Below are 26,602 nucleotides of genomic sequence, written 5' to 3'. Positions count from 1 at the left end.
CAGGGATATATAATATGGTTTAATCTGTGCAGGTCGGGTCGCTGCGCCGGAGAGGGCTCCCCCGCGGTTCCGTCTGCGCAGCCTGGCCCGCTGGTGGCGCCTAGGGCCGTGTCCCCGGCGTAACCCTCCCGCCCGGCAGCCGGAGAGCTGTTTATACAGCTTTACCTGTGCTATTCCCGTAACCAGTAAAAATCCTTGCCCGGCCACGGTAACCTAATCCCGGGGCCGAGGAAAGGAGGGGGTAGTGGGACTCCGGAGGAGAGGGAGGTGTGTACGTGCAATAAACTAGGGTCTCTCTTTTGCACCTCTTTCCCTATTGGGAATGAAATTCGGACTTGGTCTGGGTGGTCGAGGAGGGATTCTGGGATAAGGAGAAAGGAAACTGGTTTCTATGCCGCGGTTCTCCGGTTTTTTCTCCCTCTAACAGGGGCGCGCTGCTAGAAGGCACCACGATTTTAGGGGCATCTGGCAGAGCTTTTGGAGGCCGGAACAGGTTTCTTGCCGTAGCCTGGCTCACGTTGCTCTCGTTCCAGTCGCCCTCCTTTTAACTCTCACACCTAAAACAAAAAGCGCAAGGAAAGAAACGGGCTTCTCTCCAGTTCTCCAGGGAAGCTGGTATCAGTCTTTCTAAGCGCCTGGCGGAGACTGCAGCAGGCGCACGGTATCGAATTAAACGCTTCTTGGTGCTTATTGTCTCCAGCTAATTGCCCTAACAATGGGCACTGTAAAAATGGAGACACCCAATTAAAGGCCTAGCCCTGCTGCGCTCGGTAGCCCACGAGAATCTGGGCCGGGTCTGAGGCTTGCAGACCGCGGGGGCGCGCGCCCGGCTGGCAAGGGGCTCCGGCGCCGGCCTCGACACCTCTGGCCTCCATTTCCTCCCCAGACGCTCTGCTACCACGACCGTTTCACACCATTTTTATTGACCGATCGCAGCCAAGGAAGATTGATCGAGCTGGAATGGGAAGGGACTTCTCCCCCAGCCCAGGCTCGCCAGGGCCGCGGGCCTTGCTCCCCTTTGCTGCCCTTTGGAGCTGCTCGGAGCCCTCCCCGCCCCCCAGCCCCGCAGGTTCCCGGCTTCATTTCAGTCCTTAACAGCACGGCTGGGTCCGCCCAGGCCGGCGCCGCGGCTCCAGGGGGAGGGACGCGGCGGCGCGGTCCGGCTCCGCTTCTTTCTCCCGCCTGCAAATATTTGCTGCCTCGCTGGAAATCCGACTATTTCGCGCGCGCTCGGCTTGCAAAGTCCTTAAGTAAACACGCTCAAATGACCGCCCCGGGCGGTCTGAGGCACGCTCTCTACCCCTGAGCCAGATTAGTAACTTTAGGACTTCAACCCCGAGGCTCCGCGTTCCTGGTTACCCTCGGCGGGCTGCGTTCGCGCCCCAAGGCAGCCTCTTCCCGCACCGCGGCCCCGCGGAGCTCGCCTGGTCGCGCCAGTCGCCAGGTTCGGGTGGGTGTTGCTGGCCGCGTGGGTTTCCGCTGAGTCCACGACGCCAGGGCTGAGGCTGCGGAACCCGCTCCACCTCCTTGCGCCAGGGACTCCGTTTCTGCGGGGACTAGGGGTTCCCCACTTCCACCGGATAGGGTCTCCGTGCCTCGGGGAGGGCAGGTGGGAGGGACCTGCACAGGGGCATGTGTTTGGGGGTGTGTGAGTGGGTGCCAGCTTGCCCTAATCGAGGAGGGGAAGTTAAGCCTCCATTTCTTACCCTTTCCCCAAGAGGGCACACATACCCCGCTCAACTTGAAGCCTAAAGCAGCCGCCTTGAGGCCTGGGGTTTCAGATAGGCCAAAGTGTCGCCAGTTGTCCCACACTCCGCACCAGAGCCCGCTCTTCGGAGGGCGGTGGCTGCACCTCGCTTGACTCCGGGGTGGAGGTCCCAGGCGTTCAGGGCCCTGGCCAGCCCCTTACCTAGAAAGGGGAGGCCTCGTGCGATACCCGAGCCCGTGCTCTACTGTTAGGGCGACGGCGGCAGCATCCTTCTCGGTGGCCTCCTCTGTCCCCCGGAGCTCTTCCCGCTGCTCCCAGGGAGGGGGCGTCTCTCTGGACCCTGCAGAGGCCCGGGTGCCTGAGAAGGGGCGCAGCAGGTCTGCGGGAGGGCGCAGAGGCGTCTCCGCGGGAGGTCAGGATAGTTTTGTGGGCTCTGGCCACGGGAGAATCAGGACCACCTTTCCCTCCTGCCCCGACCCGGAGTCCCCTCCCCTCCCCCGCCGCCCGCCGAGGAGGAGGAGGAAGCCCGGCCTGCATTTGCTAGCGAGGCGGGTCAGGCCGGCGCCGGGCCGGGCCCAGACCCCAGCCGCCCGCCCGGCTCTCCGCCTCAGGCCACGCGCCGCAGCCGCTCCGGCCGCGCTCCCTTCCCCCTTCCTTCCCCGTGGGTCCGGGGGCCGACCTCAGCCCACCCTCCCGGGCCTCCCCCTCCCCTTCTTGCCCTCCCCCCGCTCTGTGTTCCTGACTCTGGGGCTGGGCCCGTGACGTCAAACCCAGTGTGGCGTCGGCGAGACTGGCCGGCGCGGGCCATCAAAAGAGCAACGTCCTCTTTCCCAATTACCCACTGTCAGTCCGGGAAGAGGGGCGGACCGGCTGGGAATTACATGTTAAATACCCCCTACAGGCTGGCTCCGTTACCCTGGGCCTCCAGTCTCAGGCCCCCCACCCCTCTCCGCCTGCCCCAAACCACCCAGTCCGAGGAGCTTTCAAGACCTTTTATTTTTCTAGGGAGGGGTGCGAGTGTGCCTTTTCCACTCCACTGCGGTCCTACTTGGAGGTGACTGAGTTAAAACGAATAATCCCTGCTCCTGCCGCCACCAAGGTACCACATAGGCACCCTTTCAGCTGAAGACCACCTCTCACCAACATTTTCTTTTTGCCTTTTAACATCATTCTTAGATTCAGAAGTTAACATTTTCAAATCCTGGAGTCTATTTTTTGTTGTTGTTGGTTTGGAAGATGGCTCCTTTTTGCCCTTTCTGGGCTTCTCAGTCCATGTTCCCAGAACCAACACTCAACTCAACGCTTAGAATTTCTGGGGAGCTGCGAACTAGGGTCAGGGTGGTTGGTAGCCACAACCTGAAGGTCACGCACGAAGAAGCATTTCTCATTTTTTCTTACAATTTCCATCCTTAATCTTCATCCCTGGCCTTCTTTCCTTGTCTCTCCTTGTTTGTGGACTAGTTTCCGGAGAATGTTAGACAGCAGCTGAATAATTAAAACGTTTTGAGAGCGCCGTGAGCTGGAGGAGAGGCTGGCAGTTTGGCCCAGGAGAGATGCGTGGTCAAAGAGTGAAAGGAAAATCGATGCTCCTTTACCGGGAGCCCTTTCCGGAGACCGACTAGGTGCACGAGCAACGCGGGTGGAAGAATTTATTTTTAAATTTAGGGATTTTTTTTCCTGTTTTATATGTAGAAAATCAACTTTAATTTCAAAAAAGCATCAGATTTTTAAAAAGAAGGGCCAAATCCAAGACTAGAGGGACCCATTCTGCCAAACACATCTCCCAGTCTTTCTATAAGGACTGCGTTTTTAAAAAAGGGCCTTTTCCACGCACACAGCTGAAGCTGACTACTGATGTTTTCTCTTCATCGTTTGAGGACTCCTTCAGAACTGACGAGGGATGGCTTCTCCTGTACAGTATAGAGAATTCGTGAGGAATTTTATGAGTAGAGGAGTAAAAGAGAGGAAATAACGTCTTTCAAATGATCTTCCAACTCTAGTTCTCAGACCAGTCAAATAGGAAAGCGTCAAGGAGAACCCACATCCGCTCCTCGCAAGTACTGCCCTGCGCTAGACCTAGTCTTCTTTTCCCGCCTGACCCGGCAGCACAGGCCGCACTTTTGGGCTGCTGGTTGCAGGAGCCTCAGCGCCGCTAGGGGATGCAGTGGCTCAAAAGACCGAACGCGGCCGCAGAGGTTGCAGCCCGCGGGGCGGACCCATCGAGGCCTGGTCACAGCCCCGCCCGATGATTGGTTCTCCCTTGGCCCCGCCCCACTCAGCCCCGCCCTCCCTTGGGCGTCCCGGAGCCGCGCTCCCTTCGCCCGGGGCTGCGCACTGGGCAGACCCTGTCCGCGAGACCTGGATTCCTGCAGGGGTCCCCGCCGCGTCCCACCCGGGAGCCTAGGGTGAAGGTCGGTGGAGGGGACCAGCTTCCTAGGCCAGGGGAGAAACGCCAGGAGCCGGAGGAAGGGGGGGAACCAGGCAGGGCGAAGGGTAAAGTTTGGTAACTGGAGTTTCACCTACCTACTTGGGTCGTATTTTGGCGCAGGCTCGAGCGAGGCTCCATCTCCCCTCCCCGCTGTCATCCATCACTATTGTCACTCAAGTTGAAAGCACACATCGATTACAAATATTATTAGGGCTGCAAAGGACAGCTGCAACAGCTGAGACATTTTCACAGTAGAGACTTGTGAAAACTAAAAGCCGAAGGGAAAAAGAGTGACGACAACAACAAAAAAAGATTCCTGATTCCTCAACATTTTAAGAAACTGGGCCAGGGCCGGGGGAGGGGTGCCGAACTTAACCTGAGCATGAAACATTTATTTTTTTTTTCTGATTACTTTAACATGCACATAACCCCCAGTTGATAAACTCTCCCAAATTCCTCAGATTGACTAATAGTAATAATAATAAACGTCTGTCCATTTAAAAATCTAAAAAGGAAAAGTCTGCCTGGTGGAAATTAACTTTATGAATGGGGCAGGACAGTTTCAACGGGATGGAATTGTCTCCCTAGCTAGAATGAATCGGCAGGAGCCGAGGCCACATTTAAAGGGCCAGAGCGCGAATTCCCTCGTGCGCGCCCCTCCGCCCTTCGCCCCAGCCGGCCTCGCCCACCCTGCCCGCCGCCCCTCCGCCCGCGGCCGCCCTCCGCGGCGCCCCTTTCCGGTCAGTGGCGGGGCGGGAGGAGGGGCGGTGGGGTGGGGGTGAAGTCCTGGAGCGGGTTTGGGTTGCTGTTTCCTTGTGCCGGGGATCCTGTCCCCTCCTCGCCAGCGCCAGGCTCCTCCCCCTCGGCGCGGATGACACTAGAACCTCCTTAAGTTGCGTCGCGCCACAGCTGTCTGTGAACACTGAGCTGCCTGGCGCCGTCCTGATACTTTCAGAAAGAATGCATTCCCTGTAAAAAAAAAAAAAATACTGAGAGAGGGAGAGAGAGAGGAAAAGAGAGAGAGACGGAGAGAGCGCGAGACAGAGCGAACTACGCAATCTGACCGAGCAGGTCACACGCCTCCTCCTCCTCCTCCTCTCCGCTCCTGGCTACCCAGGTTAGTACTGTGACTTTTTTTTTTTTTTTTAAGTTTGATTCAACCCTCCTCTCCCTCAACTCGGGAGGACTTTTTTTTTTTTTAAATTAAAACGCAGGTCTGCCTTTTTTGGGACGGTTTCTAGTGGCTGGAAGGAAGATCGGGAGACTGGGGTCCCCGAGGGAGGGACTTGTTCTCCCAGTTATAACCATTGGATCCGTCCTGGGATGTCCTCGGAAGGCCAGCTGTCCCTCTGGCGGTGTCCTCGCGCGCTTGTGCGTGTTCCTGTCCCCGTGCGCTGGCGGGCGGATCCAGGGGCGGTGGTCACCACCAAAACTCAGGTGCTCAAGTGCTTACCAACTTGTTCAGATCTCTCCTTCTTTCCTTGCAGGTGACTCTGGGCGCTGAGGAGCCCTGGTGCAGAGAGGAACCCTACTCGCAGAATTCCAGCATCTCACTCCCCATATATATATATATATTTTTTCAATTTGGTCCTAGTTTTTAGATTTGTTTCCCCTTCCTCTTCTTTTTGTGAAACTATTCCTTAGAGATTCCCTGTACTCTCCAAAGCTTCTCCTTTGCTCACCTTTCCTTCCCAGTCTTTCTAATCCCTCCTGAAAGCAGACCGTTAAACGACCCCCCAGCCCGGCCCTCCGACGGCCGGAGCCCGCGGACCTCCCAGGCCGACCGCCCTCCCTCTCCGCGCGCGGGTTCCGGGCCCGGCGAGAGGGCGCGAGCGCAGCCGAGGACATGGAGGTGACTGCGGACCAGCCGCGCTGGGTGAGCCACCACCACCCCGCGGTCCTCAACGGGCAGCATCCGGACGCGCACCACCCCGGCCTCGGCCACTCCTACATGGACCCGGCGCAGTACCCCCTGCCCGAGGAGGTGGATGTACTTTTTAACATCGACGGTCAAGGCAACCACGTCCCGTCTTACTACGGCAACTCGGTCCGGGCCACGGTGCAGAGGTACCCTCCGACCCACCACGGTGAGTGCGCTCGCTCGCTCGGGTGCGGGACCCTCGCTCCCTAGCGCGCCCGCCGGCTCGGTCGGGGAGGTTGGGAGGACTAGGTTTGGGGAAACTCAGCGAAAGCCCCTCAGTGCAGTTACTAGTTATTTTACTGAAAAAAAGAAAAGAAAAACTGGGGCCCGGAAATGGGCGAGGAAGCCGCCTCGCTCGTTGCGAGAGTGTGTTTTTAAGTCTCGGCAGACGTTTCTCCTGGCTGAGGTCCCTTGGCCCGGCGCTCACCTGGCACGCCCGGCGATGCAGCCCTCTGTCCCCGCAGGTTAAGCGCCCTGGAGGTCCCAGGCGCGGGAAAGCCAGGCTCTGCCTCCGCGGGCCGGAGGCTCCGGGCTGGGCAGCCGACGCCGACCCAGCCGGCTTCAGACTCCGCACTTCCACAGGTTTCGCGCTCCCAGATTGCCTGCAATTTCCTTAGTGGAGCTTCTGCCCGGTGACCCCGTTTTTGTTTCTCCCGGCACATTTTTCAGAGAGGCCCAAGAGACGTTATTTACTTCCCAGTTCACTCCTTGAGTTTTCCCCGCCAGCTAGTGCATTTGATTTTTAGGTTCCTCACCTAAAAATAGCCAGAAATGGAATTCTGGTGCTTGACTCGGTTTAGGGGCAAAGCCTTGAATTTGAGGAATTTTAGGTTTCCTAGTTTCCCGGCTGCACAGAAATTTTCCTGCGTCTTTGATTTCAGGTTGTCTCATGCCTGCCACAGCTCTCGCCTTATTCTCTGCTCTGGCCTACCACAGCCCTCTTACTTTACTACGGAACACTTAGGATATAATAGGTTTCTTTTTAAGAAAGAGCATTCTAGATCTGTTTGCCCCCTTCACCCTGACTTTAGGAGTTTGGAAATGTAAAGAGAGCAACCTAACTCGGTAGTTAGGAGTGAAAAGCTCTAACACTTTCCAGCTGCAAATTTGTTTCTAAAGAAGAAATAGTAAAAATTCAGAAGGAGAAACTATGAGGTTTTCAGTCTGGCCAGGGTAAACCTGGTTCCCTTACTCAGAGCTGGCTTTGGCGTGGATAACACGGCCCCTCCGGCAGCAGGAGTCCCCTGCCCTACAGTCACCAGGTTTTAAACAATTGTTTTTGCGGATGGGGCGCTCTTTGCCCATATTCTGTGCTGATCAGCAGTTAAGTGGCAATGCGTAGATGTAGACCTAATATTATTTACTATACTACTTCCTGCATAAGCTGAATCTTAACCCTTGGTGTTCAGCGAACTCTTCATTCGCCTCTACTCCCCTCCCCTTCCTCTCAAGATGTTAGTTTCAGTATTGTTCTCAGTGGTTGAATAGAGTGTTAACTGGTAGGCAGGTACTGGATTAAAAGATCAATAAGTGCTTGGATTTGCACTTCCAATTTAAACAAACCTCTTTCAGAGATTGTAGACATGCATGTTATGACTGCCTTAAAATTGTGTGCTTTAAAGGAAGGCTAAATATACATGGCATGAATCAGCTTCAGTTTAAAATGCACACATAAACTGAAATTTTGTATCTCAGGGCTCAGGTGGAAATTCACATTTAGCACTGGCAGAATCATTGCTTTGAGAGCTTATGGTATATTTTCTTCTCCTGTTCAATTTGGAAGGGTGAGAAAAGCAGGGAAACTCCCATCCAAGTTTCCAACCTTGGAAACTTTCTCTCAATTGCTTGAGCAATGAAAATTTCCTTGCACCCATTTCAGGCCTCTTTGAAACAGCCTTGTCAGTTCTGAGCAAGTACTGAAATTGGGTTTCTTGGGGCTAACTCTGCAATACTCCCTGTATTTCTCTGGAGCCTGGAGTTCACAGTGGGAGCTGAGCCTCCCAAAGATGGGGAGTCTGTCCTGGTGCTGAGCCTCGGTGTGGTCAGGCTGCATCCTTCAGGCCTCATCATTCACAGCTGACCCTTATCAGGCTGCATGGGATTAAGTCTGGGATGGGAGACTTTGGCCATTGAAAGAAACCAATAAATCAAGTCAGGTTCTAAGAGGGACCTTAGGGAATGTGATTTAGACCGTGTATCTGGAGAGGCCAGATAAACCAAGGGACCTTTTCCCACTCCTTCACAGTGCTAGTCTGGTGTCAGGCACAGACTCTTAGTTCTGCTGGGTTTAATGGGACCTGGGCCTGGAAGAGAGCCGTGGATTGACTGTCAGGACACCAAGATGTGTGGCCAGGTGGTGGACCGCAGGGATTGTCAGAGAGCTGGCCTGATCCAGGTCCTGGTGGGTGCTGGGGGCAGCAGGGCAAGAGTCCTCAGGTGTGTGCAAAGGCTGCTCTCACCTGGATTTCTCTCTCCTGTCCTTTCCTGCCTTGGCCATCACGGTGCAGGGAGCCAGGTGTGCCGCCCGCCTCTTCTGCATGGATCCCTGCCCTGGCTGGACGGCGGCAAAGCCTTGGGCAGCCACCACACTGCTTCGCCCTGGAACCTCAGTCCCTTCTCCAAGACGTCCATTCACCACGGCTCCCCGGGGCCACTCTCCGTGTACCCTCCAGCCTCATCTTCGTCTCTGGCGGCAGGCCACTCCAGCCCGCACCTCTTCACCTTCCCGCCCACCCCGCCGAAGGATGTCTCCCCGGACCCGTCGCTGTCCACCCCGGGCTCAGCCGGCTCGGCCCGCCAGGATGAGAAAGAGTGCCTCAAGTACCAGGTGCCGCTGCCCGACAGCATGAAGCTGGAAGCATCGCACTCGCGCGGCAGCATGACCACCCTGGGCGGCGCCTCCTCGTCTGCCCACCATCCCATCACCACCTACCCGCCCTACGTGCCCGAGTACAGCTCCGGACTCTTCCCGCCCAGCAGCCTGCTGGGGGGCTCCCCTACGGGATTCGGATGTAAGTCGAGGCCCAAAGCAAGATCCAGCACAGGTAGGAACCACCTCTGCCCTCCTTCTCTTAAATTAGGGCAGGGCAAAGGCAGCTACCAAAGGGGCCCCTGGGGGAGCTGGGGGACTGGGATCCAAGCCCTTCTGAGATTGCTTTCTCCCCATTGTTCCAGCCTGGGGAGAATGAGGTGTGTCCTCCTATCTCACTCCTGTTTTGGGAGGTGGAGGGGAAGGCGGATCTGATTTAAAGCCCTTCAGTAAGCTGGGAAGGGAAAGAGAGGAACTAGCAAAGAGAGAAACAAAAACACTGCAAAACTCTCCTGCCTGTTGCAGGACTTCTGGATTCTGCTGGTAACCTTTAGTCTTGTTTCCAAGACCAAATGGAAGGCGGCGGGAATAAATCTTTAGTGTTTAATGCTAAAACGAAACCTCCTCAAACCTAAACAAACACGGGTCCCCGTGACCCCTGTGGCCCCTGTTAGTCTGAGACTATTCCTCTCTCTCAGCTCAAAGGGGCTCATTCTGTCTATGGCAGAGGACAGTTCTTTAGAGGACAGGTATAAATAAAATGTATGAGTGTGTCACTGAAATTTTGGGGAAGAGACAGGAGCAAAAACAACCCATTTTCTTTGGTGGAAAGGAAAGCCTGAGTTGAACTTTTGAGAGCTGGAGGTGGCTGCACGATGGGGAAGCAGAGTTGAATGGAAGTCAAATGTCGCAAGGCTCAGTTACCTGCACCGTCTTTCAGGGCTTTCAGTGTGGTCAGGACCAGGAAGCTGTATTAGGGCGTATTCCCTCTGTTGATCACAACCTGGAAGACGTAGAGAGGGCAGAAAAAGGTTCTCCAGGTGTATGTTTCTGTTAAGTCTGGTTGTTATTTTTCCAAAGAGCAGCTCTGTCTAATGGCATAGTGTGTATTTATTCTGTTGCTGCAGTCACTTGCATTAAAAGGCACATACACACATAAGAGCAGAATAACCCATCATTGATTTTGTTTCTGGCGGAAGCAGTCAGGGAATCTCTGAGATAAGGCTTACGTGTATTTTGGGGTATGATTTTATGAAGATTGTATTCATTTTAGGGTGAGCCTTTACCTCCTGGTCTACTCCAATTGTCTTGCCTCTGCCCTCTGTCTGTTTGGGTGTTACAAAAAACGTGGTGGTGAAAGTCAGTTGTCTTTTAAGGGTGAGATGAGCAGTCTTGAAAGGGTGCTCCCAGAGCTCTGGGTTGAAACACTTCAGAGGGGAGGGTTCTGGGAGCCCAGTGACCATGAGATCAGTTTTCAGGGTTTTTTCCTAGGGTGACATTCACTCCGACTGCCTGAGCAGGACTGTCTCTATTTAGTTGATATGTTTTAGCTAATCCAATTATTTTCAGACTGCTGCACGCGACAGTTGCATTGTTTATCCCGAGCCAGGAACTTTAATAGAGTCCGGATGCGGTTAGGCTGACAGAAAAGCTCAGACCTGCATGTTCAGTACATGAAAGTAGGCAGGAGGGAGAAGGAGGTAGGCTGGTGGTGGAGTCTGAGAGAGAGAGAGAGAGAGAGAGAGAGAGAGAGAGAGAGAGAGAGAGAGAACAGAGGAAGGAGAGCTGTGGAGCAGAGCAGCCTTGGTGCCTGGCCCGGGACTGGCTGCTTGGGGTGCAGAGGACTGGAGAGAAATGGGGGACAGCTCAGCTTCAGAACAGTGGGCTGGAGGGCTGCATGTGAGGAGCAGACCAGGTCAAAGTGGGATTTTTTTTTTTTTTTTAAAGTTCTCTTTACTGATAGGACCATGAGGTTTGGGGAAGATCCAGGTCTCTGAGGCCAGTGCGGTGGTTTGTGTGTGGGGAGGGGACAGAGTGACTTTTCCAAAAGCCTCTGGTTTCTTTGACCTCATTTCCCTGTTTGATTTCTACCACCCCTGACTGTGCACTCTTTCTGTCTTCAGTTTGGGCTCTCATTTCTTTCCTTAAGACTGAGCAGGAGGCAGGGGGATAGAGCTGGGGTTTCCCTAAAGCTGAGCTGAGAATACCTACAATTTTAATGTTTTGCCAAGGGAGAGAGGAGGCCATTGAAATTTGGGTCTTTACTTCCTCCTTCTTATTCCTTTCTCACAGTCACAAAAAACCAAGAACAGCACACCTGGCCAGTGAGGGAGTTGGGACTTTTGGAGTGTGGAGGGGAACTTTTGAGAAGCTCTGTGTGGAAGAACTGGTGGGAATTCTTTTGGAAGGGATTCTCCTGGGGCTCTCTCTCTCTCTCTCTCTCTCTCTCTCTCTCTTTCTCTGTCTGTCTGTCTGTCTCTCTCTCTGCTCTTTCTCTTGCCAGAGGAGACAGAGAAGAGGGGTTTGTTAGTGTTGCTGCGGCTGCACTTTGGAGAACTGGTAGAAGCTGTGGTGTGGGCATCATGGCTGTCTTACTGCTAGGACTTTCTGAGCTGGGAGATGTCTTTGCAAACAAAAGACAAAAGCCCGTTTTTTTGACTGTAGGCATCTTCCTCAGGGCTCCTCTGAAATCTCCTGTCCTGGACCCTGTTTGCACAGCATAGCACAGCGCAGCACAGCATAGCATCAGGCTTGTCAAGGTTTCAGTCCGAAGCCCAGGGGACGTTTGAAAATGGCTGTTGAATGTCAAAAAGCCTCACAGTTCTGTGGTTCTTGTCACCTAACAGAGAGGTGTCTGCCCAAGCAACTCACTACACACAGGCAGGGGCTAGGAGAGGGGAAGACACACAGTAGTGGCGAGGCGGCCTCCACTAGGAAAATTGGCTGTGGGCTGAAGTCACAGACTGGAGGCAACCAGGAAAAAAGAAAAAGAAAAAGCCCACGCAAGGCAATCGCAAACTTGTGGAGTGAATCAAGACAGAGAATTGCTCCAGTGTGCAGAGCCTGCTGAAGAGCAGCCGTAGCTCTCTGGTACTTTCAAGGGCTTCTGAAAAGGAAGCTGTCATCCTGCCTCTTGACTGACAGAGGAAAGGAGATCCGGAGGTCCAGGCAGACGGGAGATTCCCCTCATGCCAGGGTGCCCAGGAGCTGGCGGCCATCCGTGCTGCTCCTCACAGGGGCCACCCCAGCCTGAGTGGCTGCTGGTGACAGTACTCTGCCGTTTTGCCCCCTAGCAAGGCAGGAACCTAAGAGGCTGTGTCAGAGCAGGATGGGGCCAAGGCTGCTGCCCCCAGAAAGGGGCCGACCCAGGGCCACACTTGCAGCCTCTTGGCTGGGCTGGAGTCAGCACGCCCCCTTTCCTCTCTCCTTCACGCCTCCCCCACATCCAGTCTGCCACATCCCCCAGCTTCTGACCCCAAGTGAAAAGTATGGGGTGTGAGGTACTCCAAGGTTTTTTTTTTTTAGAGAACCAAGAAGAGTTGCTGAGTGCAAAGTTCTTAGATACAAGGAGAGCTTTCTCTAGATCCTGGGTTCAGAAGCTTTTTAAAATCCAGAGATGGGGGAAATCATCACTTAGAAATTGTTGGAAAAAACAAATAAAACAAAAACTACCATCCTGGGCTCAGAGAGAAAGGACTCAGACTGTCTTCCATTTTCTAAGGATTTAAACTTTCCTGCCAAATTTGCCCCTGGAGAAAATCAGAGCCCTTTAAGTGTGAGTGCTATGAGTCCCCTCATTCTTGATCTGGGGCTTTCCAAAGGCCCAGTAGGTCTCAGGCTTGCCAAGGCAGACTTTTCTTCCTTTCCTTTTAAAAGCTTCAGAATTGCCAGGTACCTTTCTAGGTTCTCTGCTCCCATTTCAACCTTCCTGGTGGACTGCTGTTAATTACTAATCTCAAGACAAAGCACCTGTCAGGTTCATCCTTGCCCACCTGCTCTGTGGCCCTCCCACATCTGGGCCTGCCCCAGTGGACCAGCATGGACTAAGCCTGCTTCCAGGTCCCTTCTGAGCACTGAGAGCACCAGGAGCCCCAGGGCATCAGCTGTACCCCAGTGTGGAGGATATTCTCCTGGAAGCTGTCATTCTTTTCCTCCACCAGATATTAGCTAAAAATCACTTAAATTCTCCCAGGGTAACTTAAGGGCTTCTTCTGTGTACTTCCTGGGGGTGGAAATGTGTCCCTCTTTAGCTCCGGTTCTAGGAGAAATTGCTCCTAGAACAAACCCGGGCTGTTTTCTGTTCATCTGGTTTGTGTCACTGGAAGAAGAGAAACTGCACAGCCCATGGCGGGTGAGCCCACCAAGGCCCCGCTGCCTTTGGCTGGCTTGTCTCTTCTGATCTTCAAGCCATCTTCATCCTGTCCCTCTCAGCCCTTCTTTCCCGCCCCTTCTCTGCCTCCTAGTCTCTCTTCCAGGTTCCCCACCCCAAGCCTGCTCTGTTTCCTTTGAGCAACCCCTGGCTGGTCAGGCTGGGGTCAGACTCAACTTTAGTTTCTCGGCTAGTGGCTGGAAAGCTATGGGAAACCTTAGCATTTGTCTAGGTAGAAAAGAAGGTGGGGGATGGGTAGGCCCTGCTTATTCTTAATCTATTACTTTGTGATCAGAAGCATTAACAAGTCTATCAAAAGTAAAACCGAGAGCCCCAGCTATTGATCAGTCAGCCAATTGATTAATTTATACATCTATTTATTATCTGTTTACCTGTTGAGTCACTGATTAATGTTTCCTTTTCACTCATCCTAATCTTCATTATTTAATCGAGCTATACAGACAGAGCTAGTGATGTAATGGGTCACCTTTGTATTTTGTTTTCCTTTGAGGAAAATGTAAGGAATGCTTGGCTTTTGCCACTTTTGGGGCTCAGAATTTTCTCAGGGGAGTATTTTAAGTTGAAATCTGCCTTCCTCCTTTTTATTGTCTGCTTGATTTCCCCACCAAATGAAGTGGGCCAGGAACAAGGTTGTGCTGCTATTTACTAATCTTCCACTTCTTTGGACACAGTGGTTTGTGTCCTGAGAGCAGGTAAACCAGGAATGAAGGGCAGTAACAGCAACTCTGGAGTTTAGCAAAGAGGAAGTGCAGATGGAAATGGCCCCCAAAAGAGGGGGAAGAGAGAGGAGTTTTTAGCTTAACTTCTTTTCTGCTAATTCTAAATGCTGTCTGCCTTCCTGTGTGTTTGCCTTCCATAAGTGACTTATCTGTCTTCTTGTTTCCAGAAGGCAGGGAGTGTGTGAACTGTGGGGCAACCTCAACCCCATTATGGCGGCGAGATGGTACTGGTCACTACCTTTGCAATGCCTGCGGGCTCTACCACAAAATGAATGGACAGAACCGGCCGCTCATCAAGCCTAAGCGAAGACTGGTAAGTCCTTATTGGAAGAACTGATCCCATGTTAAGTGTTTTGTGTTTGTATTTCCTCTGTCCAGGAGGGAGGATTCTCTGCAGGAAATTGGCAGGGCTACTCCAATCATGTCAACTTGCTCAGGACAGCTTTTCTTTTTCAAATTAGTTATACAGCTGGGCATTGTGGTGCATGCCTGTCATCCTAGGACCTGAGGGACAGAGGCAGGAGAATCATGACTCCCAGACCAGCCTGCGGTATATAGCATAACCTTGTCTTGAAAAATAATATAAACAATTAGTAATGCAGAAAAACTATTTTTTTCCCTTATGTTCCTTAAATAACTTCTCAAATTTTCAAGGCTGCAATTCTAGATTATTGCATCTGAAATGTATTCTCCAATAGAACAGTTAGATTTTAATAGAAACAGGTTGACTGATTTAAAGTACAGCAGTAATCACTGTGTCTCAGAGAAATTTAGTATAAGGATGGAATGTCCCAGGGAGCACTGGGAACATGCTCCGGAAGTAGTTCAAGGTGGGCACTGCGGAAGTAATCAAACTCATTTCTGTGGGTAACTCTCTTAAGCTACTGCTTTAAGATTAATGGGGCCAGCTACCTAAATTTAAGAAGCAGCAAGCACTAAGGTGATTGCAGTTTTTTCTTTCCTTGGTCTTAGGAATTGAGAATTTCTACAAGTTAATTCCTGTGAGACAAGTTTGTGATTCCTCTCTTGCTTGTTGGGCTCACATAGCGTTTGGTCTTATTTTCTGTTTGAGCTAATATCAGTAGAGTGATAGTCCCCCCGCCCTCTAGCCATCCTGTTCCTCTTTCTCCTTTCTTTTTTAAATTTCTTGATCATTAGGAATACCTGAGAAAACCTGGCACTGTCAAGTAGGAGGGGTCTATTTGTAAGCTTATCTTTGGAACCTTAGGGCAAATAGAATATTGAGTGTACGGAACAGTGACAAATAAAGCAGGCTTGGCAGATGACAGCTAACCACAGTCAGGGATCAAAATGCTTTTTGTGGTGCTGAAATTCACCAAGTGCAGAGAGGAGGAGGGGAATTTCCCTTTGCAGACTAATGGATGAATTAGCAACCATCAAATTCTAAAGAAGAAAATAGCCTCTGTATTTTTTTTTTAAGCATTATTTGTCTGCTCCATCAGATTGTAGTGCAATTTAACACCTTTTACATCCTCTTTAGAGAAAGGAAAAACTTTCTAGGGATGGAAGTACCCACATGACTTTAATTTTTGGCAATCCTAGATCTCTAGACATTATTCTTTCTGATCTTTGCCCCTTCTCCAACTTTCTCAGCCTCCCCCACTTCTCTTGCAGTTTTTTTTTTTTTTTCCTTTCCCTCATGTACAAAGCTAACTTCCTAGGAAAAAGCTGCCGGATATCTGAGCACTAGAGATAACTCATAAACAACAACTCAGCTTCCCCAACCTAAACATCAAGATGTTTGGACGGATCAGAACAAGAAGTGTTTAAAAAAAATGACTGGAGGTGTAGCACAGAATGAATGTGATCACACCATGAAAGAATGTTCTGAATCACTCAAAACCTGGCCTTAGGAGGGAGGAAAGAAAGAAAGAAAGAAAGGAAGAAAGAAAGAAGAAAGAGTTGTTAAAAATAACTCATAGTACTATAATGGTATTTTTTTAAGGTAAAGATAAGAAAAATGAGGGGTAAACATCTCGTACTGTAGACTGATATATGAGCAAAGTTTGTTTGACTGCAGAGGAGGGTTTGCTTCCGTTTTATATAATTTTGTCTCCGCTCACCTTTCCTAGGAAATCTGTAGAACTCTGGGTAAGAATTGCTTTTAACTCTAGAGTTCAGTGACTGTCACATTTTAAGCTGTCTTTTCTATCTTAATCATCTGTCCTGAGTGGTTTGATATTTTTAGTTCCACAGAATTCATAAACTGTGGAGAGACATTAAGAGGCTTTTTTGTTGTTGTTGCTAATTAGCTCTTACGTATATTTGACTTCTGCCCGCATAGGCTTTCATTTTCTGCTTTTTTCTTGGTGAACTTGTGCATGCTAAGCATATGCTCTCCCCCCGGGCTACACCCTGAGCCCCAGAGCCTCTCATTTCCTATACTTTTTGTGTCTTTGGGTCCATCTTTCCATTTTGGTGTTTTTGTTTCACACCTTTAAGAAGTCACTTAAGACCACCCAATCCCTAATGTGACTAACTCTTCTGTGAGATGTGTACTGGACACTGATACATTAATGCAGGGAATAGGAGAGATGATTGAAGGCCAAATCCACAAACGCCTCCACCCCTCCAGTATTACCAGGGTTTTCATAAGTCTCATATCTTGCACAAAGCTGAGCAATCTGCTTTATTAATATACTCTGCTCCTGCTAGAGAACCAAGCAGCATGGCCTTGAGAGACCCTGTGTAAGTTTGCATAAAGTCTGTAGCACTGAAAACACATTCTGAGCCTGTTTGTATTTGTTACTTTCTCTTTTTAAAATATTTATGTTATTTTCAATCTTGCAAAGGATTACATACTGAACCTTATTGTTCAGAAGTCTTTACTTTTAGCGACTGGCATTATGTTTGTGTTATATATTCAGAATTGTGTGGGGAGAGCTGAGTGCCTGAGTAGATATTAGTCTGTTAAATCTGAACTTTTTCTTTTCAGAAAAACAGAACTGCAGGAACATAATAATAATCACATGTGACATTTGTTAAAAATCATTAAGCATTAATTTATGTAGCACTTTCTTCCTAAGAGTACACAAGTGAAACAGTTATTTAAGTACTTTCTGCCTGGCAAGTGCAAGGTCTTGAGTTTGATTCCTGATACCAAAAACAAAAACAAAACCCAAGTACCATCACATTTCATAAAGGCAGGTGGCCATTGGCCTGCGGAATTAGACTTTGCATTCTCAGATTTTGGTGAATTATGTTCAAAACGGACAGCCCCAAAGATAGCACTTTCTCCATTATGAGAGATAAAGCCCGTTTTTAATTCCCATTTCTTTAGAGTACAGAAAAAAGAATTTCTTCAAAATAAAAGAAGTTAGTGCACTGCTACTTAAAGCCTGAAAAGACATATCTATGGAACAATATAGTGGCTGTGGTAGTCTGGTTAATTCAAAATTGCTCCTGGGGCTTTTATATCTGGCAGCTCTGTGTGCTTGGTCCAGCTTTTTGTTTGGCAAAATTTTGATAGAAAAGAGCATCAGGATCCCTGTAGTTTTTGCTCCATGATCTTGTATCAAGATTTCCTTGTTTCCGCTTTTCTCTCTTGCTGCCCCCTTTCTTTCTTCCCTTCCCTCCTGCAGATCAAACCCAAGATCTCCTCCACACTAAGCACTGAGTTTAACACTTAGCTACTCCACCAGCCCACACACCAGAACGTTCTTGACCTCAGATAAAGACTAGTCTTTTCTTTGACAGTAATTTGCATCCAGAAGCAAAAGTAATTTTGGAGTTAAAGGTTTTGTTTCGTGGTAGATGATGAGGCTGGGGAGGAAGGAATATGTTAGAAGCAATTCAACTCCATTTTCTTTCAATAGTATTAAGTTTGACTTTTGTTTAAAGTGTGGATATCACATATAGTCTCCTGATAAACTTAAATCAAAAAGTGAGGGATAAAAAAATCCCATTTTAAAGAAAATGAAGGTAGTAGGTGGCGCCTAAGGAATTAAAATGTAAATCAAGGCTGACCTTTGTATTTTAGGGGTAGACTAGAGATTAAACTCAGGGTCTTTGCACTGAGCTACATTCCTATCTTTTAAAAATTTTTTTTCTTTTGAGACAAGATCTTACTCACTATTTTAGGGTGAGTTTGAATTTCCAGATCTCCTGCCCCAGCCTCTCAGAGTGGTGGGATTATAAGCATTTGCCACCATGCCTGAAGCTTTTCTCCTTGGTAAGAAGCAAATAGGAAATTCCTAATTTCATGAAGGTGATATGAGATTAAAGCAAGAGGAGGTCCAGAATTTTGGCTGAAGAGAAAAATTACTTATTTTTTTGAGTTCATCTCGTTAAATGATGGTCACTTAATCCAGGGGGCCAGGGTGACTATCCTAGGAAAGGTCAGTGATCAAGGTCTTAATTGTGGAGTGTGTGAATTTAGGCCAGCTGCAAATTGGATGAGGTCTTGTTGACATCAACTGTCTAGTTGGGTGCCTCCTAGATCCTGTCACCGATTAGTGTCACGTACACATACAGACATCTCAAAATGCTGGTACTATGCTGTACCACGCTGTTTTCTCTCTTTATACTCCAGTCTCTTGGTCTGGGATTTAGCAAGTATTTGCTTTCCTTGTTTGGATTTCCTCTCCCTTTGCTGTTCTTATATCCTGATGGCTAATTGAAGATTGATGTTCTCAGAACTTGTATTAGAAAAAGATCTCTTATTGGCCTAGGTTTGAAGAATAAAATGACTAAAAGCCAGACAGTAAAGTTAGTCTGGCAAATTCAGAATTGCTGCTCGTAAATCGGTGTGCTTCATGGGGTGGAGGGAAGGGGTGATACAGGCAAGAGGTTAAGTTGCTATCACCCTGTACGCTCGCTCCTATCCAGTGGCTTGGCTGCATTTTTCTTCTCAAGACAATTTGGGGATCTTTATTACTTTCATGTGGGCCACTTGCTAGTTTTGATTTCAGTGATAGTTCTGTCTTTTCTTCTCTTTTTTTTCCAAGCTCATCTGTCTGCATGTTTCTGACAGCATGTTTAACGTTTGTTTTGATTTTTCTCCTCCCCTCCTCCCCACCCCCAGTCAGCAGCAAGGAGGGCTGGAACGTCCTGTGCAAACTGTCAGACCACCACTACCACCCTCTGGAGGAGGAACGCCAACGGGGACCCCGTCTGCAATGCCTGTGGGCTCTACTACAAGCTGCACAATGTAAGTGGGCCCGGAAGCAGCAGGAACAGGCTCCCTCTCCAGCAATGCCCGATAAATCATGTCCCAGGTCCCTTTGCAGAGCTCCTGATGCACCTAAATCACCTTCCTTTGGGCTGAGTCATGGGCCTCAGTTAACTAAGGCGGGAGGGAACTACTTTGTGTTAGCCTCGCCAAGACCAAAAGGGCTCAAAGACAACCCACTTAGTATGTGTGGAACGCACTATCCGCGATGCAAGGAATCCGATATGCTGTGTGGACCTGTCTATTTTTTTAAGGGGGGGGGGGGAATCTTTCTCTTGGAAAAAACACAAAAGTCACCAGTTCTGTGTTGATCTTTCCTTGCATTTTAAACTTCTTTGCAAAGAAAGCGAGAAAGAGAGAAGAGGGGCTCGCTTGAGGGAGAAAGTAAAAGAGAAAGGTAAATAGAATTGTCATGCGTGGCACAGTGATTCCTGAACACAGAGGGCCCATTCAGTGACTGTGGTGGTAAAGAGTCTTGGCTGAACCTGCGCCGTGCAGTTCCGGTGGGCTCTGTGTGACAGATGTGAGATGAGACGTCTGTGAGATTCCATCTGATGTCTGTCCTACCAGATTTCCCAGGCTGAGAACTCCTGAGGGCCACGTGGGTGAGATCTTCTCACGGCAGCCACGGAACTCCTGCTCTTTTCTTCCCTAGCACCTTAGCAGAATGACAAAATGATCACCCAGCTGTGTTTAGTGGTACTATTTCTAATCTTTTAACTCAGGGGCCAAAATTTTTTCCCCCATCAATTTTGTTATGTCTTTACTTTAAATTATTTCCCTAGAGTTTTTCTTTGTTTGGAAGCAGTTCCAGCTTATAGGCCATGATCTGAATAAGGCCTTGAGTTTACATTAATCCCAAAGCAGAAACTGGCCTTTTTCTTTCTGTCTTTCTCTGCTTCCTTTAGCTTTTTTTTTTTTTTTTGTCTTTTTCGTTTTTATCGGTACCAGGGATCGAACTCACGACCGCCTGCTTATAAGGCAGGTGCTTACGCCGCTGAGCTAAATCCCCAGCCCTTCCTTTAGCTTTTTCTGGTTCTCCAAAAATCTCCTTTCTAACCTCACGTTGGCAAAGTCTGGGATTGAGGGGGAGAGGTAGAAATTTCTTGCTTGGGGCCCTTCTGGCAGTAAATTCATCTTACCTGGGAACTGGGGCGGAAGCTTTTCTGTTTAGATATTTTGAGTCATGGAGAATTTCTCAGCGTAAGCACTAGCACACCACTCCTTTTTCATTTATTGGAAACCAGTTGTCGAGATTCCCAGGGATCTTAGAAACTCTTCTGCCTACCTTCAGTGTCATTATCTCCTGACATGGTCTCTGTGTAGTGCCCAACATAACGATCTGTTGTGCTCCCACAGATCCTGGAGCTGTGGTATCGTACGCACGTTTATCAGCAATGAAACCCGTACTTTAGTTTCACTTTGGGGAATTTACTTGCTCATTGTAATATAGATAGAAGGATTCGTGATTAAAAACACTGGCAGACTGGGGTATTAGTGTTTATTTGTAATCCAGTCACCAGTGTAGCCTCGGAAGTTATTTTTTGAGTTCAATTTATGACTTTCTAAGAACTTTCATGTTACTGGGTCACATTTGAGCCTCAAAGAGTTCCATGATGTAACAGAGGAGAAATTCTTTTTACTTCAGTTTTACTTGAAGAACTTATGACTCAGAAAAGCAAGTTGCCTGTGCAAGATAATGTGGGTGACACAGGAGAAGCGTCAGGATGGATTTCAGAGCGGCATTCTTCTTTCCGGGGGGACCAGGAGCATCGGGAGTAGAAGGAGGGGTCTGGAAAGTCAATACTGTTTTAGTAACGCCATAAGGAATCAGGCGTGTGTGTATGTTTCTTGCTGTTGCCATGAAAGTGTAGTTATTATGAGAAATTAATTAGCTCTACTTTTGTTGAACAGTCAGGATATGACTTGACTTGTATCCAATTTAGTATCTGTATGTTTCTGAGAAATATGATTTTTTTCCCCGGTGGTGCTGAGGGACAAACCTAGACAATTGCTCTACACCTCCAACACACTGAATTTTTCAAATTAAAGAAAAACCAAGACATCTCCAATGCTCACGGCCCACCTTACCCTTCCTTAGCTCTGTCTGCAGGGCTGAGCTCCAGTGACTGGGAGACTGTCCTCTTTATGCTTTTGCTGTCTGTAGTGATTCGTCAGAGGAAGCGATTTAAATGTGTGTTTTTAACAATATGAGATAATAATCTATTACCGTTTTCACGGTGTCACGTTCTGTTCTGCCCATGCAAATGTCTACACAGGCTTGCCACAAGCTGCTTTCTTATCGGGGAGTCCAGATAATTGTCTATCTCAGCATCAGCGTATCTAGGTGGTGTTGTGCCTAGTTATCTGGGGCTGTGTGGCTATCTGTGTAACTAGATATTATATTTAGATATCTGGCAGTGTGTATCTAGCTATCAGCGTACAGAACAGTGTATCTGGACATTATCTCGGGGAAGACTTGATGTGGGAGTAGATTCCTGTCATCTGTGTAGCCTGCATCTTTATCTTGATGATGACTTGAAGAAGGAACCCTGAGCCTCTCTCCTGGCAGTGACTTTCCTTGGCTCTTCTGCTGCTATGCATGTCAGCTTCATGGCACAAGGATGGGGTACTAAGGTCTCAGCTCTAGTGTAGGGCTCTGTCCCCCTCTCAGGTATCATCTCCCCAGCTTCAGGAAGCTGGTGTTACGGAGTCTGGGAGTTAGGTCCTTCATGGACATTTGGGATTCTTTTTTCCTTAACTGGAATTTTCTAGTAGACAGGTGGAACTTTTCTTCATCCTGGAAGTCTGGCGGAAGGGCTGTTTCCCCGTAGGAAGTGTGGACTGACTGGGCCTCCAACAATCACTCCTTGCGTCTCTGCCGCATTTCCCTGGGAACATGGCCAGATGTGCAGTTGGCTCTTGGCGGCAGATGTGTGCTCTTGAGGTTGACTTGACTGTGGCTCTGTGGGAGGAGAAGCTTCTGCTTGCTTTGTAAAGTTCCAGATCTGGCTTCTGAGCCCCTGGAGCCGATATATTTACAGAGGACAAATGAAGTTTATCAGAAAGCCACAGACAGCAAATTGTGACAGAGAGAAGCCTGTCATCTTTAGTGTGGGGTCTTGCTACTGAATCTTCACTTTGTTGAATCCTTGGGCTGAAATCCTTAGGATGATGCACTTTTATGCTAACAAAGTGCCCTATATCCCAGAAGAGGGTATAAGCTACATGTTGATTGGTTGTTTAGCTCTTGGTCTAGTTAGACCTGGGGAGAAGTAGAAACTTCTAACCACTGAAGTTTCTGTCTGGTGATACAGTCAAAGGATTACCTTTGGGGAAGCAATGTTGTACTAAAACAGGCCCTAGAGCATACACATTCGAGGAAAATTTTTAGGATACTTGTCACTGCAAAAAGGAGAGGTGGAAGAAAAGCAACCAAAAACTTCTTTGTAAAGAGGTGCACCCCAGTTTCTCCAGGGCAGTTAGACTTCAACACCTGAAGACTGATTACTTTGGCAGTGCTTTTCAGGTCATGGAATTTTCAGACTAATAGGCAAAAAGAATTTCCTTTTGGAAGTTTCCACAACAGTCTGTATTCTTATGAAATATTCTGGGGAAATGGTAATGAAATAAGGCAAGTTATTCTATTTTAGTTACATGAGAAACATAATCATGCTAAGTGGGTCCCTGAAGATGCCAGATGTCCCCAAGCTCTTGATGTGATGAACTTGATAAGCTGTGCTTGCAGCTTAGGCTCTCTGGTCTCTGTAGGCTATCAAAGCTGTCAGAACCCCCTCCCCGTGAGACCTAGCACAGCTCCTCAGAGTCCTGGAAAGGAGGAAGGAATAGGTGGGGAGAGGAGGGAAGGAAGGAGTCCCTGAACCGAAACAGACCCCTGGCCCGAGCCAGCTGCAGGGCCTGCCCGCTTTGCTGTGTGAAAACCTGTACCATTTCAGAGGCAGCATAAAAGTAAAAAAAAAAAAAAAAATTGATCTTTGTTTAGATTAACAGACCCCTGACTATGAAGAAAGAAGGCATCCAGACCAGAAACCGGAAGATGTCTAGCAAATCCAAAAAGTGCAAAAAGGTGCACGACACGCTGGAGGACTTCCCCAAGAGCAGCTCGTTCAACCCGGCCGCCCTCTCCAGACACATGTCCTCCCTGAGCCACATCTCCCCCTTCAGCCACTCCAGCCACATGCTGACCACGCCCACGCCCATGCACCCACCGTCCGGCCTCTCCTTCGGACCTCATCATCCTTCCAGTATGGTCACCGCCATGGGCTAGAGCCCTGCTCAAGGTGCACAGGTCTCCGAGCGAGTGAGCAAGCGAGAGTCCCTCCAACCCCTTCTACTTGCGTTTTTGCAGGAGCAGTATCATGAAGCCTAAAAGAGATGGATATATGTTTTTGAAGGCAGAAAGCAAAATGATGATTGCCACTTTTGCAAAGGAGCTCACTGGGGTGTCTGTGTTCCAACTGCTGAATCTGGATCCCATTTGTGAATAAGCCATTCAGACTCATATTCCCTATTTAACAGGGTTTCTAGTGCTGTGAAAAAAATTGCTGAACATTGCTTATAACTTATATTGTAAGAAACACTGTACATTTGAGGAAGACTTTATTGCACCTGAGTAGCTGTAAGAAAGGCATGAAGGACGCCAAGAATTTTAAGGAATATAGGGGAAATAAAGTATGGAAATTCAGAAGAAAATAGATCTGACATCCAGGTGGACAAACTGCCAGTTTTGTTTCCTTTCACTGGCCACAGTTGTTTGATGCATTAAAAGAAAAAGTATATATAGAGAGAAAAACAAAAAAAGAAAAAAGAAAAAAAAGAAAAAAGAAAAAAAAAAAAAAAAAAGAAAAAAATCGTAGCAAATCATTCATTCAAAGCTGTGGACCTCTGCAAAGGAAATACCAGTCCGGGCAATCCGTGTTAAAGCTCACAGATTGCTGCAGAGGGTTTTGAGGTGTCACTTCTAGGCCTACGTGCTTTGTGAACCAGTCTCTGTAATTGTTGTTTGTATGTATAATTCAAAGCACCAAAATAAGAAAAGATGTAGATTTATTTCATCATATTATACAGACTGAATTATTGTACAAATTTATTTACTGCTAGTGTTAAGAATTGCTTTTTTTTTCTTCTGATTTTAATGTTTTCCTTCTCTCAATTTTCAGTTGAATAAACTAGATTACATTCAGTTGACCTAAGGTGGTTGTGCTCTGGAGGGTTTATTTTTCCCTTTTGCTTTGGATGATATTTATTAAATAGCTTCTATGGCCCAGCAGTATCTGCCCTCTCCCTCGTTCCTCCTGCAGCCTGAGCTATAAGGGTAGCAGCGTGTGAGCTACCAATGTGTGCATATGTGACCCTGGCCGATGGGTTGTGTCCCCGAGCAGCCCGGCTCACTGTTAGCCCCTGCCGTGTTCCGTGTTAGTGGTCACTGCCTTTACACAGTCTGTTGGAATAATACAGAAATAATAAAGTTAAACTATTTTAAAACAGCAAAATAACATCATATCAAAGCAATGGCCAAGCTCTTACAGAATCTGGTAGCTCCAGCTAATTTAAGAGATAGGAATTTTTCTAAAAAAACAAACAAACCCAAAAACAAGAAACAGCACAATCAAACAGACATGTTAAGTTATTCACTAGGAGCCAGTGCTTATCTCAGACAGGTAACATCTATTCCTCTGGGAAGAGAAACCCCAAGTAGCCCAGAGGAAATTATTCTAGGGCGGAGCAACTTCTGGGGTCTCCCTGTGAGCTACAGTTTCTCTGCTGGTTCTCCACTCTTCTCCAAGAAGGGAGAATTTCCTGGCTGGGAGAGTCACAGGCAGAAACTGCAGCCGGTGGATTGCTCTTTGGATTGTAGAGGAGCTGGGCTGCCCTTGATTTCTGTTCTGCTTTTCCACTGTGGAACAACACCACAGTGAAAGGTTTATTGGAATGTTTGCGAAACATGAAATAACCATTTTGTAACTTATACTGTATAGTTTCCTTTTACTCTGTTGACAGAATGTGTAACTATGGCACACATTTAAAAATCTCTGTTAATCGCCTCTCTGCTTTCTTAGTAAATATTTTAAACCTAAAGCTAAATGTTGAAATAAAGGAGTAGAGAATTACTGAGATGCAAATGGCGATCTCACTGACTCCTAATTCATGACCTGTAATTCAAACGTTGTTTCCAATTCCTTTCGAAGCACCAAAGGAAATAATCACGTCTTGCCATATTAAGCCTGGGAGATTTTATTGTATAGTTCCATGTCTCAGGATTCCCCACCTCTTTCTTCATGAACAGATTGAGTTAATGCCCTTTCACCTTAAGAACAGGGAGTTCAAATTCTTGACATTCTTGGAGTGGAGAGAGAAGGGGCACACGGAAAAATCCCGAAGCCAGTACCTCTCCTAAGTTTCGTTTTAGGTGCCACAGCCATAATGGCACATTTCACTTTATTCATTCTTCAGAGAGATGTGAATACATTCTTCATCACTGTGCACATTGATTTAACCTTCTACATGTTCCTAAAAGACGATGCAAAAACTTTAAAACATATTATGTATCTACAGTGAGAACAGTGATCCCATTTCTTTAGAATTTATGTTTTTCTGGCTTCAACAGTTTTGGTCCTTTAAATGTTCTTTCTCTTTTAAATATAAAACAGTGGAAGAGCAATATTAGCAAGGGGTTAAGCTAGCAAAGTAGGACAAGATTGTCGATCTAAAGCAGTTAATGTATTTTTCAGTAAACTTCCCCAATTAATTTTCTATGTTTTATTTTACTTTTGAAATAGTTGCATTACTTTATTCACAGAAGAATATTTGAAAAAAAAAAGTGGGATGTTTTTGAGAATACATCATAATATGAGTTCGTTCTGTAAAATATTTTAAAAGCTAATAGAAAAACTAGCTCTGCTATTTATGAGCTCATGTATCTAAAGGTAGAAGTTCCTAAAGTAAAAGTTTCAAATTTAAACACTTCTTTCCTTTATTTGAATATCTTTTGAGTGTCTAGGTTGAAGTTGATTTAAAACCACTTTTTAAATTCATATATATATTTTAAAGGAATATCAGGCAATAGAAAAACTAAGACTTTGTAATTGTTACCCTGCCGTTTACATTATTATTCCCCTATAGAATGAAGCTCTGAGTGTGTCCCCAAGCAGGAAGCTTGTGATGAAATTGGGGAGACCCAGAATCTACTTTCTGAGATCAGTGTCTGTGTTCTAAGGTTTAAGAATGATTTTTACAGCAGATCCTCACCATGAGATTTCATTATAGGATTTCATAAGCCTAAAACTGTGTGAAAGGGAATGAATTGTTTCCAGGGATTGCCTGGCTGGAGTTTAGTAAACACCTGCTCCCAAAATTCAAACTAACTCAGATGCAATCCATCGCCTACCCTTGAAGTTTCTTCTCACAGTGGTAAA

At 47.9% G+C, this 26,602-nt stretch overlaps 1 protein-coding gene and 2 long non-coding RNA genes across 6 annotated transcripts; 1 reads left to right on the top strand and 2 right to left on the bottom strand.

Moving 5' to 3' along the window:
• Positions 1-902: 902 nt before the first annotated feature.
• Positions 903-2,357, bottom strand: LOC134478550 (uncharacterized). Its single transcript, XR_010051258.1, has 2 exons — positions 1,732-2,357; positions 903-1,620 (listed from the first exon to the last, which is right to left on the bottom strand). It is a non-coding gene; the product is annotated as an uncharacterized LOC134478550 (long non-coding RNA).
• A 328-nt stretch (positions 2,358-2,685) lies between these two features.
• On the bottom strand, positions 2,686-5,748 carry LOC134478551 (uncharacterized). The gene is made up of 3 exons (XR_010051259.1): positions 5,590-5,748; positions 4,232-5,105; positions 2,686-3,618 (listed from the first exon to the last, which is right to left on the bottom strand). It is a non-coding gene; the product is annotated as an uncharacterized LOC134478551 (long non-coding RNA).
• Positions 5,749-5,982: 234 nt separating this feature from the next.
• Gata3 (GATA binding protein 3) lies at positions 5,983-25,309 on the top strand. Of its 4 annotated transcripts, none has more exons than XM_063260154.1 (5): positions 5,983-6,223; positions 8,565-9,101; positions 14,146-14,288; positions 19,020-19,145; positions 23,170-25,309. In XM_063260154.1, exons 1-5 carry the CDS (start codon positions 5,983-5,985, stop codon positions 23,452-23,454), a joined length of 1,332 nt encoding a protein of 443 aa, XP_063116224.1. In that variant the 3' UTR covers positions 23,455-25,309. The 4 variants fall into 4 exon arrangements, with proteins under 4 accessions (XP_063116224.1, XP_003473462.2, XP_063116226.1 ...); XM_003473414.4 differs by having other exon boundaries at positions 14,143-14,288; XM_063260156.1 differs by having other exon boundaries at positions 23,178-23,243.
• Positions 25,310-26,602: the final 1,293 nt, after the last annotated feature.

Source organism: Cavia porcellus, unplaced genomic scaffold (assembly GCF_034190915.1).
Source record: "Cavia porcellus strain 051 isolate PalLab524CR breed Dunkin Hartley unplaced genomic scaffold, mCavPor4.1 scaffold_13, whole genome shotgun sequence".
Lineage (NCBI taxonomy): Eukaryota > Metazoa > Chordata > Mammalia > Rodentia > Caviidae > Cavia > Cavia porcellus.
This window is presented reverse-complemented; position numbering and strand designations above follow the sequence as displayed.